The sequence below is a fragment of the Aptenodytes forsteri genome, unplaced genomic scaffold (genome assembly GCF_000699145.1).
Source record: "Aptenodytes forsteri isolate BGI_AS27 unplaced genomic scaffold, ASM69914v1 Scaffold81, whole genome shotgun sequence".
NCBI classification, from domain to species: Eukaryota; Metazoa; Chordata; class Aves; order Sphenisciformes; family Spheniscidae; genus Aptenodytes; species Aptenodytes forsteri.
Genome location: NW_008795259.1, coordinates 6,613,165 through 6,628,062, shown reverse-complemented (window position 1 = coordinate 6,628,062; position 14,898 = coordinate 6,613,165). Strand labels below are relative to the sequence as shown.

At 40.0% G+C, this 14,898-nt stretch overlaps 1 protein-coding gene across 3 annotated transcripts in view; it reads left to right on the top strand.

Annotated features, from left to right (window-relative positions):
- Nucleotides 1-6,610: 6,610 nt before the first annotated feature.
- Nucleotides 6,611-14,898, top strand: part of CDH6 (cadherin 6) — a 48,795-nt gene continuing 40,507 nt past the window's right edge. For all 3 annotated transcript variants that reach the window (XM_009279215.1, XM_019472036.1, XM_019472035.1), the window contains exon 1: nucleotides 6,611-6,970. In XM_009279215.1, coding sequence (XP_009277490.1) covers nucleotides 6,743-6,970 — 228 coding nt within the window. In that variant the 5' untranslated portion in view covers nucleotides 6,611-6,742. The remainder of the gene's footprint in view (nucleotides 6,971-14,898) is intronic.

Below are 14,898 nucleotides of genomic sequence, written 5' to 3'. Positions count from 1 at the left end.
ATAGTTCTGGACCTTTTTTCCTGCTGAGAGAACTGAACTAAAAAATGACTGTGAAAGACACTATAATCAACCACTGCTGGCTGCAATTACATTGTGTACTTGATGTCTTCAGAAAGTACCTCTAGTTTAAAACCACAAATCTTTCAGTTTGAATTCTCTCTTGGTTCTGTTCTGTTTTGTTATTTCAGAGGTGTATTTACAGGAATGATTGCTAGAGTATATGGGTTTATATAACAAAGATATCAGAAAGAGTGAACATCAGATTAAAATTTCATCAGCTATCTTTACACTGAAAAACTGACATTTTTTTTCTGTTTATGACTGATATTTACAAAGGAATGCCTCATGGACAATGAAGGAAAAAGGGCATTTGGATTTCAGAGCTGTAAAAGCTAATTCACACTTGAGAAAATTATTAGATGGAGACTTTCAGATCTGACTGGCCATAAGAGAGACATAATCGTAAAGTAAGCTCAAACTCAACTACTGCTTTTTAAGTCCAAGTCAATTATGGACAAGTCTGCAGTGCTACAGCTTCTGAGCACATGAAACTTAGCTGTTACTGAAAATATCTAGCAAGGAATTCTTTGCTATATATGAAAATGTATCAGTATGATATATTAAAATATATTAATATGACACTGAAAAGAAGTGAATATGATAAATTTGGAAGTGTCTATTTTTTGAGGTTAGCTGGAATACTTTCTCTTCTTTGTGCAGCTATTGCTACTTTAACCTTCTCCCCCGTGATGAGAAAGTAATTTTTCTGCAGATTTTCCTTACAACCTTAATACTTTCCTTACAGTCTTGCCTGTGGGGTAGCAGAACCACATACTTCACATTTGCAAGGACAGCCTAGGGTCCTGGCTCCTCTGGGTCATTCAAGTTCTCTTAGGGACTTGGACATTGCTTCTTTGGCATGGCTTTGCAACAAGGTAAAATCCAAGCGAGTAATCACCAAATCCTTACCTAGCATACCTCATTCTATACCACAGACTGTCACACCTTACACAGCAAACACAGGACTCACTATCTGGCCATTATTCTCCTCCCCCATTAATGCTTTCCCCACCTTTCATTCCTCAGGCTTTGACAATGAATTGTTGATGTCTTCCTCTCTCTCAGGCTTGATGTGTTAAACACTTGCATGTGATGTTTGAGCCAGGGGAAGGTCCTTCCAGCAGGACCATGAGAGTATGGAGAGTATCTCTCACTGCATGGTCTTGCCAGGGGACTAGCAACTGACTTTCCCGCACAGGGAAACTGTGAAGCTGAAGCCTGCGGTCCAGTTACTGTGGCTGGCAGTTTGCTCTGTAGAATTATTTGGGATTTAAGCAGGGTCAGTTTGCCTGGCAAACTCAATTGGTGCTGGCTGGGTAAGCATCTAGAAGATACGATATCAGAATAATTTTAGTGTATCCCCACATCTTCTACAAAATTAAATACAAATTAAATCTTCCAGGGCAGAACCCTCCTTTTCTTCCAAAGGTGGTGGTAGTCACTTCATATAATATGGCTGTTGATGAAGCCAGGGACTAGTCTGCATCCTTCCACCACCATCAATCAGACCTGATTTGGGGGCAGTAAAGGCACATACACTGGTGCATTCATAGTGTAATCTGTTAGAAGAGCAGGGTCTACTCTCTGCCTTTATGCATTTTTCCCCAAGAACCTAAGCAATCTCCATGAAGATGGATACAGTTTATTGTGTCACATAAATAAATTAAAAAAAAAAAAAAAAAAAAACCAAAAACCAAAACCTAAAACTAACTATTCTTGTTAGCTGAATTTTCAGATCCATATTACACTCACCCAGGGTATATCAGTATCATTTCCCATGCTCGGTCTCCTGAATTATTATGTCACGTCATCTGTTAACTTTCACCTCCTCATTCAGTCTCAGTGTGAGAATAACAGTACATTATCAATTCTTGAAAATACAATTAATGTTCATTCCAGTGTACTAATGGACCTTAATCCTAATGTGTGAAGCTTTGTACCCAACCCTCAAACAATGAAACTGTACCTAGTTGACTAAGGAATAAAAGATCTATTATACTGGCAATTCTGTTTGAGTAAAAGTTATGTCAGAAACTTTAGAGACACTGATGGTTGTTGGCATATTTAGAGGCTGTTTAAAATCTAATAATCGCCAGCCCATAACGTCTGAGATGTATAAACACATACAGAAATGTAATTGAATGCATGGAATCTGAAAAGAAATTATGCTCAAGTCCAGAGTCTAGGACACTTTATAAAGCATATTCCTTTGAGAGCCTATTGAGGGGGCAGTACTATGGGGCTGAACAGAAAGGAATGAAGAAAAAATATTTTCCCTCCTCTTGCTGATGCCTCTCATGGGAATGCTGTTTGCTAGTCTGGTTTATTTAACCACGAACTGGGAAGAGCAGCACAAACCACAGTGCTGAGTGGGAGCGGAGGTGGAACCTCTTTGGGGTTCCTCATGTCAAGAACCTGCACCTGATGCCTCTCGCTGTGCCAGAAAGGCATCTCTAGGGCAGAGGTTCCTGATTCATAGGAGTGACTCCAATGGATGCATTTCCTCTTTGATTTATCGTTGAAATAATTGTTTCTCTGGAAGGGTGTAAACTTGCACTGAATTCTCACACTGGTGGCATTAAGACATTACCTACATTAACGAGATACTGGAGGAGAGGGTGAATAGAAAGGTTGACTACGAATGTCATCACCTAGGGGAAATAATTTTGAAGTAAGTTGATATTTATAGTGATTAAGCAATTGTCTGAGGTTTTGATCCTTCAAAGAAGCATGAACGTAAACTTTAGATCTGCAACTCGTCACATCGAAGACAGTTCTGCAACTGCAAGTGACATTGCTTTTATGTTAACAATCATCATACCTAAAGTTAGACTGGGATTTTTTTTAAGCTTGGGTATGCAGATTCTGTCTTCTCCCGTAAAAAGCCCAGATTTGCTATATATTTGAGCTGACAGAGCTAAGCCAATTGTCTGAGGCTGTTGTACAGTAAAATCATTTTTCACTCTTGACAGTTGATTAATGCAGCAAGTTCCCCAACCAGCTGACCAGCCGATGGTTGAGAGAAATGCCCTTTTTAAAGCGCCCCTTTTGTCTTATTGCCTGTGCGATGTGAAGAAAACAAGGAAATTTTAGCCCCCATCCCAAGGTCCCATCAGTTATATTTGCACATCTCCATTTAAAGAAAAGAAAATATCCCTGGTGAATGACTTGTTTTAAAAATAAAGAAAGGAGAATGCAAGAGAAAAACTATTACATTGCAGAGACCTCTCTGGAGCATGAGACATTGGGACTGGAGCACAAAATGGCATTTAAAAGTCACAGGAGCCCACTCTTTACTAAAGGCTCAGCTCAGAGTATAGTGCTCCTGTCGTTTTTATTCACTCAACTGAATTTACCACTGTGACCTGTAAAACAGTTATCAGCACCTATAGGACAAAGACACTCTGGACTTCAGTTAGTACTTACCCCAATTGCACGCTTAAGCCGAGGTCTGTAAAGGTACGTCTCCTCTCTTGCCACTCACAGTGAAGCTGCTGGGGCTTAGCTGCTCTGCTGCTTTGTGAAGACTACCCAGTCAAGAAGGACATTATGGGATCATGCCCTTATTTCAGCATTTTGGACACATCTCTGCAGAGAAGAGTAAAAGGCTGTATTTCACAGCTATGATATCATTCTCGTGAGCTATATTTCAGCATGATCCACTATAAAACCTCTCCCATGACATCAGAGCTGTGAAATATAGCTGACTTCAAGTGCAGAAAGTTCTCCCGCAGGAATAATTGTTTCCTGGCAATTGGCATTTGAAGGACTGAGCCTTTAAAATGCTGGCACAAAGCCTGTCCAGGTAATGATGCTCCAGGCAGCACTGCTCAGGAAACATTATGTGCAGGAGCAGAGGTATGGAGCCCCACTGTGGGATTTGACCGTAGGGGTAATGAGACGAGCACTGGGGGAGCCTGTCAAGTGATGATTTTCACTCCCTCACGCCTCAGCAATCCATGCAGACTTCATTAATAGAAAATAATAGGTTTGCTCATATGCTGCTCTCCCTACCTCAGACCCTGCCTCCTCGATAAGGCGAGCCACGTGCACACAACCAGAGCTACGGTCTCATCCGTCTTTTCACATCTGCACTCCAAGCACAGATCATGATGGGCATGCTGTTACATGGCAGCTCGCCAGGGCTGCCGCTGCCCGGGGCACTAATAACTCACCTGGGCAGGCCCCAATCTCCCCGCAAAGCAACCTGGCAAGAAAATGGAAGTCAAAAATATTGCATGAGACATAATCTCCTCTTTCATATCACGTCAGGGAAGATGCCCACCAGAACAGACTCCACTCAGAGCCGGGGATTAGAGGAGTGGATGTTGGCAGAGCCGTAAAGAAGAAGACCCTACACAGGTCAGAAGGGTACAGGAGAAGGAGAAGAGAGACTATAAAAACTGGGAGAGAGTTAAAGCCGCCTCAGCTTTCCCTAGCCTGGTGCCTGAACCTGCCCATGTCCCCCTCTAGCGACCTGCACAATTATTTGCCGGTGCTCCATGAATTGCACTGAAGACGATTGTTGAACACATCGTAAAGCTTAGTCACACTGTTTTTTTCTGTTCCTCCTCTGTGAAGGTCTTCTTGTGGTGGGCAGCGGGTCTGTTCTTGCTGTTATATCTGTGTGTGTGTGTGTGCGCGCGCATGCATGTATGTGTGTATACACCTATGTGTCTGTGTCTGTCTCGCAACACTCAAAGCCTTACGTGGACACAGCTCCCATGACCTGCAGGACAGATTTGGTTTTGCCTACAGAAAGTTCACTGGCATTAATGAGAGCTAACTAGACACCTTCCCTCTTCTCCGGAAGAAACTACACTGCTTCATAATTCATTGTACCTTTTCCATTCTGCCTCTTAATGCTAAAAAACTGACTCTTTCTCACCCAGAAGTTACCTTTTTACAGTATTTTACCTTGTGAAGCAGTAAAACAATATTGTTTGAACGAGCCTGTTCCGTTACCTACTATCCATGTAAAAGCTAAGTGGTATTTCTCTATAGAAAATGATTTACTAAGAGGAACTGTAAGAGATTTTAAGTTATTTTATACAATTTATTACTAAGAACAATGCCAACCAGAAGAGTGGATAACCCGAGGCATTGTAAATGTTTTAACTGCATCAGTGTAGCTTAAAGGCTAAATTCTGCCTGATTTACACCTTTAAAAGAACAAACACACATAATACAGGGAAAAAATTGGCCTTTGATATAGAATATGATCCAAGTAGTGTTGTGTGAAATGCTTACAAAATTAAAAAAAAAAATAAATCTCTTTTCAATTCGGTATAGTCAGACTGTCATTCTACAAACTTCATTTACAAATATTGAGAGCTGCTGTGTTGAATTTTGAGCTGGTTCAGAATGATTTATTGTTTTTTGATCAGAATATTGAAAAAAAATAGCTTTTCCAAAGAGCATCCTTGCGAAACGAGATGAAAATTAATCAAATGATCCTTCTCTAAGAGTATGGATCTGTTTGGACTAAAAAATTAACAAAGTTTTTATGAAAAATATATGTTGTGGAATGTTTCTGTCAACTAATTCTGATTTCTTCAGATTATAAAATGTTCCAAAGCTGTTCATTAGGCATTTTGCATGACTGGTTACCTGAGACGCATAGTATCATTTCTTCTTCCTGAACAGAAGCTTTCAACTTTTTTAAAAACAGAAGAACCGTCTGCACTACACTGTGATACTGTATCTATAGCTCTTTTTCATAATGAAAGTCATGCAATCTTCAGCGATAGGGATCATTTTCATAATTATTTTGTAGGTGCACAGATATTTAGTATTAATAATAGCAGGAAGCAGAAGCTAGTAAGAACCCACAGGTAGAAATGAACTAGCTGATTTTTTTAATATTTTTAGAAGTTATTAATGAAAGCATTTACATATATAACTATGTATTTAAAGATCTAAAACTCAGTACAAAACTCTGGCAGTAGGTAACTGAGAAAACCAAAATGTCCACTTAACTTCCTATGCAGCATCAAACAGGTCTAGTATGTGGGAGATACTGACAAATATGCACGTTTATTTCACTAACCTGTTTACCTGACCCTTCCTAAATGAAGTCAAAAGCAAAATTCCTTAAATGTGAGGGAAAAATCCTGGAGTTATCTAAGTCCAGGTTCTTCAGCCCATAACTATAGCAACAGAATGCCTCCTGGGAAGACAGTCTGCACTCTTGCTAGCCCTTCTTCAATGTAGTAAGGTAACCTCATCAAGATACCCAGTCAGAAACTAATCAGTTACCTCCCAAAGTCCAGGCAGTAAAAAGAGACATGCCTGGTTTGCCTTAGTCAATGAATGGAAGTCAATGGAGTTAAAGGGGGAAAAAAACCCCACAAACCCAAACATCAGGACTCCTTCGTCCTACTCAATATAGATTCACTCAGATTATTTGAAGGACCACTTGCAACATTTTGAACCAGAAACAACCCAGCTTTTCAACAGTCGCTATTACTCTTCTACTTTTTGGACTTATTTATGTAGTGATGAATGTTAAGTACCTTTGAAAATGCTCAAAAAGTTTTTACTTTTCTTTTCAGAGATCCTTTGAGACTGCAAAGACTATTTAAAGAAGGAAGACGGCATGAGATAGGATTCAGTGCAGTAAAGTAGGTTAGTTTGAGGACAAGAAAAAAAGTCATTATTTAGACCTTCTTGCGTTGCCGTGATGAGAACTTACCATTGCTTCTGGCTGCTGTTTTGGGCTGGTCAGCCCCACCAAAGTTTCTTAACTCCATTATCCAAAAGGACTAGTGGCTTTCCAGGAAAGGAAAAGGTTTTGGTATTGTCTGGAAACAGCAGGCGGGACCTTCATCGTTCCAAAAGGAGCTGGATGTGGAATCAGTTCTTTTTATTGGAGGAATACACAGGAACTGACTACCAATATGTTGGCAAGGTAAGACTCTCATACACATCTATGTTTTGATTTTAGAAGCACTGGAAAGCCAGCAATAGCAAGTATGTAAGAACAATGCCTGCTACAACTTTTAGTTCTCCTTCCTATCTGCCCAGCTTCTGCTGAGGAGTAATTCAGTGGAAAGGTTAGGACACTTCAGCTTCAAATTGTAATCAACAACAGGAAGTTCCTCATTTAACCAGCAAGTCCTATGGCCAATCATGCAGAATTATGTTAAAGATTTTCCTTTTTATTTTTGTCTGGAAATAATGAAGCTTAATTATAGGGTTGTCTAGGCCATATTTTTAGCTTTAAAATGTAATATGCATTTTTCCCTCATGCTCATTAATTTTGCTAGAGTCAAACTACATAAGCTAGAAGAGGTTTTCGTCCAAGATATTTAGGATTCACAGTACCCATATTTTGGTGAGGATTCTCTCTACCCAGCAAAAGGCAACCATTTCCCTTTTTATTCCCCACTGCACACAACAATGCTGCAGCCATGAGGTTTTGTAGTGCCACTGAGGATTCTGTGATGTGATCATAATACCACAAGCCATGCTATTACAAAAAGTTGAAGTACACTGTGCTTATGTGCTTAGAAGCAGCAGGCAGCTGAAAATTTCTAAGCTCAAAACATGCTGATAGTTAAAAAAGTTTCTGTAAAAAATAATAATTAAAAATAATCACAACTTAACTCTGAAAATTTCCACCTCCCTGAGCAGCATACCCCCGTGTAGGTAACAACCGTTATGTGAATTGTAGAGCTAATGCACCTGTGGTAAGTCTAAAGAGAGTCTACACTGCCCAAGGTGCCATAGCCTATAGGAGTCTCTCTTGCAGAATGAAGAAATTATGCTATTGATGATGACATTCAAAGCAGAAACAATACAGCTTATTCTTCCAAACTAAAATGGGATTGTGTCTGATCTAGTTTGATCTCTCAAGCCTCTTAGCAAAGGCTGCAGATCACAGTGGTTTGACATTTTATCTCCCTCTGCAAGATTCTGAGCATTCCCGTGAGAGATGGTGGCTGCTTTTCTTGCCTGCCAATCAGCCGTCAGTCAAATCTGGATGCGACACTCCTTTCCTGCTAAATGGCTGCAAGGCATGATTCAAATGGAGAGCTACTCAGCTGGTGTAATACTCATAGAGCTCTGACCAGGATAATCAGCATTCATGAAGGGTACTATTGAACCCAATCTACAAGAAAAAAGCCAAAGGCAGAGAGTCCTCAGAGAGGAGAAGTAGAGAAGGAAGATAAGAGGGTAAGAAAAAAAGCCAGAACAGAGTAAGAGGGAAGAACTAGAAAGACAGAGGTGGAAGGAGAGGAAACTTTACAAAGAGGAATCAAGATAGAGGAGAGGAAAGGGACATCAAATGGGGGTAGAGGATAGCAGTTGGGAGAAAAAGATTACCTAAAGAGAGCACAAATAAAAACAGAAGATGAGACAGTGAAGGAAAAAAAAACCCAACAGGTAAGAAATAGGAAGTCAAGGAAAAGAAAAGAAAACAAACTGAAAGACAGCAGTCCTCCACACACTCTCCTATTTCACAGTCTACTCGGGGGCATCATGGTAATGGGTATCTCTTTCTCCAAAGATAAAGCACATGATGCTGAGGCAAGTTCTACAGCCTGTCATTTTCACTGTGAATTTTGACATTAAACCTGCTCAGCCCCAAGTCCCCCATTCTCTCCACTGCAGAATTAGAGTAGAAGCTATTGGCTTCAGAGGGACTGATGGGGGAGCAAATATTCCTGCAGGATGAGTTTGCTGAAAGACAGTTAAAAAATGGTCTGCTTGGACCAGAAAACCAAGAAAGTTTGGACTGGAGTCACTGAGGGAGAAAAAAATGTGGATGTTATTTTTAAAAGTTGTTCTTCTGCCTATTGGTACTTTAATACACTTGCTATTACAATGACACATAATGTATAAATGTCATTGATTCTGTGTCCCTGGGCTGTTCTCAAGTGGCCTTTCACACCTCTTTCAAATGCCAGAACTGCTCACACCCTTGTAATTGAACAATTAGCCAAGAGGCATGGAAGAGCAGCCATTTATTATTAGAGAAAGTTGAGTATTGGTGTGAGGATAAATGATAGAAACAGCTGAATATCTCCAAATTGAGGTAACCAGGCAATTTAACTGAGCAATTAAACTTGATTGGTGTGGACAAATGAGGATAATGAATATGTTTATGAAGCATATTTTTTCTCAGAGGATTAAATGTTAACCTTAAATATGAACCAAAAATGGTAAGAATATTTGGTTATAGTCTTTTTATTCTCTTATATCATAAAGAAATGTGAACAGGAAAATCTTTTAAAACAATAGCAAAATATGTACATAAAGGGGAATTGTGCTTATGTCTTACTGTATAAGCAGTCAGACCTGGATCTTCTGGGTTTTTTGTGTTTAGTGGTTAAAACTGGCGGGCATTAACATCATGATTATAAAAAAATTATTCCATATAAGCTACAAGGAAAAAAAAATCTTTTACTGGGGCTGGTTTTACTTTGTGTTTTCATTTGTTAACTTCTGTTTAATTCAAGCATCTACATCAAAATTTCAGATATAAGAAGTCTGTTGTTAAAGATTCTAACAGTGTTATTTCTATAAACTGCCCAAATTACAGTTGTAAAATCATGGAACTGTTTATACTACAAAACCCACATTTATATCATAATAGTTTTAGAAAGAAGGGGAAGAAAAGTGAAGGGGAATGCATTCAGGTTTGAGAGAATAAAAAAGAAAGGTAATCTCACTGAAGATAGAGCTCAAGGCAATACTGAAGACGATGCTGAAGCATCATCCGAGTCATGGACCAGAGCACTACTGTGCTCCATACCCCACCCCGTATACTCTATATCTGATGAACCCAAATGCTTTCCAAATTTTAGGAGATAATTGCCCAAGCACATACGAAACAAAGTAGCCCTTTTTTGGTACCCATGGGTACTGTCAGCTATTAAAAAGTGCTCCCCAGTTTTGTAAGCTACACACTTTGCTGTCAGCCCAAATATGCTGCTGTATCACACTGGACAAGAATATGCGGCTGCCAATAAGAAGCTCCCACTGTTATCAATACAAGTTGATTGTATGCTGTGGCTCTGACACCAGATCCACCATTTTATTATCCAGTTCTTGTATTCCTGAATTTCATTCCTGTATATTCATGAAATAAACCCTTTTAAAAAGAGTAGAAATTCACACCTCCAGTCTTGGTTAGTCTCAGACATAATAAGGTAAGGAACTTGCAGAAAAGTTCTAGACTGGGATTGTTCATTGCACTACTGAATAACTTGTGAACTACAGCTATTCATTGAAGTGTGATTGATGGGCACAGTGACATTTTAACCTAGAGATATCTTTTCTTCTGGTTCAGAAATTATAGCACTTGGCAGGGACTCAATCCCAAAATAAAATAAAAGGATTACATGAGCACCATAGTAGAGAAGTGCCCAGCACTACTACCTAGCCAAAATCTGCAATATTTGAGTTGGGTTCTAAAAGAGATCTAGTTGTACATGTGGCTGCTTAGTACAATTTTAAAGGGCTGGGGTGAATGCATCTCTAAATCACAGGTAAACGATGAAGTGGTAGTGCAGCTGTATATAGAAATATATGCTACATTCCCTAGAGGTCTTCAGATATTCCTGGGCAAAAGAGTGAAAAAAATCTGCCCCATTCCAAGATTATACTCAAAAGTATAGTTACCATATGTATGCACTTGATGTCTTTGCATGGCTGTCCCATTGGCTACATAAAATCGATGTACTGGCATCTGTCACTGAGTGGTCTTGTTAGAGCACAAACCTACAAATCATAGTTACGTAAAGGGATAGGATGCCTCTTTCTTTTAGACTAAAGAAAGATCTGAACAAGTCTTAAATCTTACTCATTAACCCAGAAACAGCTTCTGGCAGCCTGCAATGGAAAGGAGAAACTTGCTTTCCTAATAACAACAGGCACAACTCTGGAATGGTTTTGTCACATTCTGTCTGTCTGGCACTAAAAGGAAACTTCCAGACATACTTTTCATTTTTGCTGTGTCTTATTGATGTTCATATAATTCAAGCAGTATGCTCGCCTGGAAGCTATCTGATGTTACCACCTGTACAACCCATCATAAACAATCATCCTTTGCTGACAACTCCATTTTTCAAGCAAGATAAAGTCAAAGTCCTGCTGCTATGTGGCTTGGCAAAGCAGAAGGGATACTGCATTACTCTAGGCAAAACCAGAATCCTTTTGTTTGGTGTTGAAAGAACCACTGAGAAAGATAAGTTCCCCTCTGTCAGGAATGGTTTAAGGTACGGTTCATCCTGCTTTGGAGGAGGAGGGGATGAACTAAATGGTATCACAATATAGTTTCAGTACTGTTTTTCTTTCTTTTCCCTGATTTTACTTCTGGCTACAACTATTCTGAAGGCAAGCAGAACCGTTCCTTGCAGTGTATTTCACCAGAAGCAAATCAAACAAAAGGTAGAATCTATCCAAACCATTGCAAGTAGTGGGACTAAGTCACATGCTGAGACAAAAGTATCTGGCTGTGAGCACACACAGGGGGCTATTTAAACAAGGAAAATTATTGTCATGTAATACAGTCCATGCATTTTCAGCATTTGAGGCAGTAATGGGTCACATTACTCCAGTGGTTAAAAGGTATCATCTTAATTGGATGATGTGATAACTAGCAAGAGAAACCTTCACTTTCTCTCAGATCTTTAGCATGCTAGCATTCTGTACTTATCATCAAAACTTTTGTTCCCCCAAAAAACCAAGATGTGAAAAGTCAAACTAAAATGACTCTTCCCATCTGCACTTTTAACATCCTTTATGCAGTTCTATTGGCAAACACTTGCTCTGTATTTGTTTTCTTTACCTTGTAACTTGCACTATGATATACACCTGATGCCTTCAGTTTCTTGTTCCGAACACAGTGACTATTTATTATCGTTACAAGGCCTAAAATTAAAAGTTCCACTTGTGACTTCTATTTATTCAGGGAGTCTACTCAAAACAGTTTTCAATTTATTTTGATGCTCAGAATATCCTTTCTCCGGGTCTGGATTCTGCACTCCATTTGCAGGAGAACTGGCAGCCCAAGAGCCAGGCTTTAAGTCTCTGAATGACCTCTCAGTCCTGAACAATTCCTGGGCTTGAAGCGGCTCACAGCAAAACTGAAGACAGCTGTCAGTCATCCCTAGGTTGCATCAGTCAACCTGTGGTGCTCTGTGGGCTGCAGCACTGCCCAGAGTGTACACAAGGCTCTGGGCTGGACCCCTGTCCCTGGCAATTCCTCAATGGTCTTCTTTCACAGCTAAATGTGCACATCAAATTTTACTTTACACTGTGCCTCTCAGAGGACCTCCACGCCTTTCACCATGCAGAAGGAGGAGGACTAAAGTTTTGCACCTTTCCAGATTTAGGCTCCTTCCAGCACACCACCTGTGTGAGGGTGCTGTGGTCCTCGGGGAGCACTAACGGCTGTCTGCACCACTCTCCGCTGAGGAACTTCTCTCTTAGCAGGGCATAGTGCTTTTGTGGGCCATTTATGGCACTCCTGCCCTTGCTCCTGACAAGAAAGTCACATGGTCCTTTCCGTGTGCCAGTATTAGTTAATTGCAATGATATGTTTAACTCCGTGGTGAAAGAAGCATTAAGACCAGCCTTTTACACATGAGGAAACTGATGTACAGGGAGGTTAAATGACCTTATGCCCAGCTAAAAGTCAGAAATTTCTAAATCGAGATTTAAAAAAAAAAAATAAAATTCAGAGTTCTTAGCCCCTTTCCCCCCCTGTTGAAATGATTAGGTCACCTGCCTCCTGCTTCAATAGGCTGAAAACTTGTCATTCTCTTAAAAGGTAGAACAAATGCCATGGTGCATCTGCACTTCCTTTATTCCTCATCCATCATTCATATTTTATGTTCCACCACTTGACTTTCCCAACTGCCCTTCATTCCTATATTGAATCTCACACACACATTCACACACTTGTCTTATATTCCTCTTTGAAAGATTTACTGGCGCTGATAGAAGTTCTCTGTACTGTCGGTCTCTGTGGAATAGAGATAACTCTGAAATGAGGGACAGTTGAGAGGTTAGAGGTCCAGGACGACAATCCAGAAACAGCTTGCAGATTTTAAACCGTCATATGGGGGCTAAGAAAGGAGATAATGAGAAATGGGTGGGATGGGCAAGAATGTTTTTCAGAAAATGAAAAGGCAGGAAATATAGCATGGTTAATGTTTATGATCATCATAATTGTGAATCTACTTGGCATCATCCTTGTATCCAAATGTATTACACAATGTAAGAGCCTTACAACCATCTGTTTCAAACATACCACGTTTCCTACGTTATGGCACATGATGGTACTTACAGTGTAACGGTACATAACCTCCTCCCCTTCTTCCCATTCCACCTAAAGAAGCAAGCAAATCCTGGGACCCTCAAGCCAGTATTTCTCTTAATCCTTGTTTTTAATTTTTTGTGCCCTGAACTAAACAATTCTCTTTTCCATATGCTAATGACCCGCTCATAGCAGTGCTTACATTTTGCGCCACATCTTTTCACAGATCATCCTGTCTTACCCTTGTCAGCCATCTGCATGTCTTCCTGCACTGTGTGCCCCTAGACTTCTAGCTATAGAAAAACAGATGAACACATTAATCTTCCTCCCCAAGGAGAGACTGCAGGTGAAGTTCATGCGTTATTTTGGGTTACTTAGATCACTGGTCTTTGGAGCTGTGATTACCATTTTCTTATCTGTTTGTACAGCACTGTAAAGTCCTCACTATAAAGCTGCAACGTCATGAATGTAGAACTTGCAGGCTAGCGACAGCTGAAAAAAAATCCCTCTTTCAGGCTCAAGACAAAGAACCATTGTTATTCCACTATTTGTTGTTTACAGTTGGCTCACCGAAAATATTAAATCATAAAGCTTAGAGAAATCTCTTTATTAAATGAAACTCATATTGTCTGTCACTCCCTTTTCTTTTGCTGCCGTTTCCCTCACTGGTGAACATAGGTTCACAGTGGGGCAGCAGCAGATTGAGAGCTGTGGCCAGTCAGTGTAACATTTCAAAACACAAACTGAAAATGTGTTGTGATGTGAATACCTACTGTTGAACCGTATGCGCTAATGCAGGCTGTGGCTTGCTTTCACCATTAATGGGGTGAAACAAACCTCAGCATGCACTTGCAAGTACTTCAGGATTCAGTGAAGCTTGTAGTTATCATGAAAGTCTGAGGTGGCAGATGAAGGAAAGGGAAGAATCACCCTCTGGAAGAAAAGGAGAAAGGAAAAATATCAATCCTTTCTCTCTTCTCTTCTAATTTCACAAAAAAATATCCCAGAACAACAAAGGTTGTAAAGAAATAAAACACTGAGTGAGCGGGAAGTTAAAAACGTACATTAAAGGAGAAGGGGGAAAACAGATCAGCAAATGTTTATGCTAGAACTATCATTCCCACTGTTTTCTTTTCAGAGTTGTTTATTTTGGCGTCGTATCATCCAAAGAAGTCTGCAGTCCTTCTATCTCCAACTTGCATACGCCGTGTTGTACAGAGCAGGGCTCCAGAAGAGCTCAGCTGGAATGGCCTCTCTGTATAGGACTATCGTCTATCTGTCACTATTTCTTACTTTGTCCCTTTGTGAAACATCAAGCGGTATTTCACCATTAGATGTCTATTAGAACAAAAAAGGGTTCACTGTCCCACACAGGCTCACAGAATGATCATTCAGTCATCTTTAGCATGTTTGTCAGCTTTGCCCATACTATATCTTCATGTTGGAAGGCAACATCAAGTTAAGTAATTTGTATAACTTCTGTCTTTAGCATCATGTTATCATTAATGGAAGGTTAAGTTCTCCCTAAAAGACAGAACCAAACAGTATAACTGTACCTTTGGCTCTAT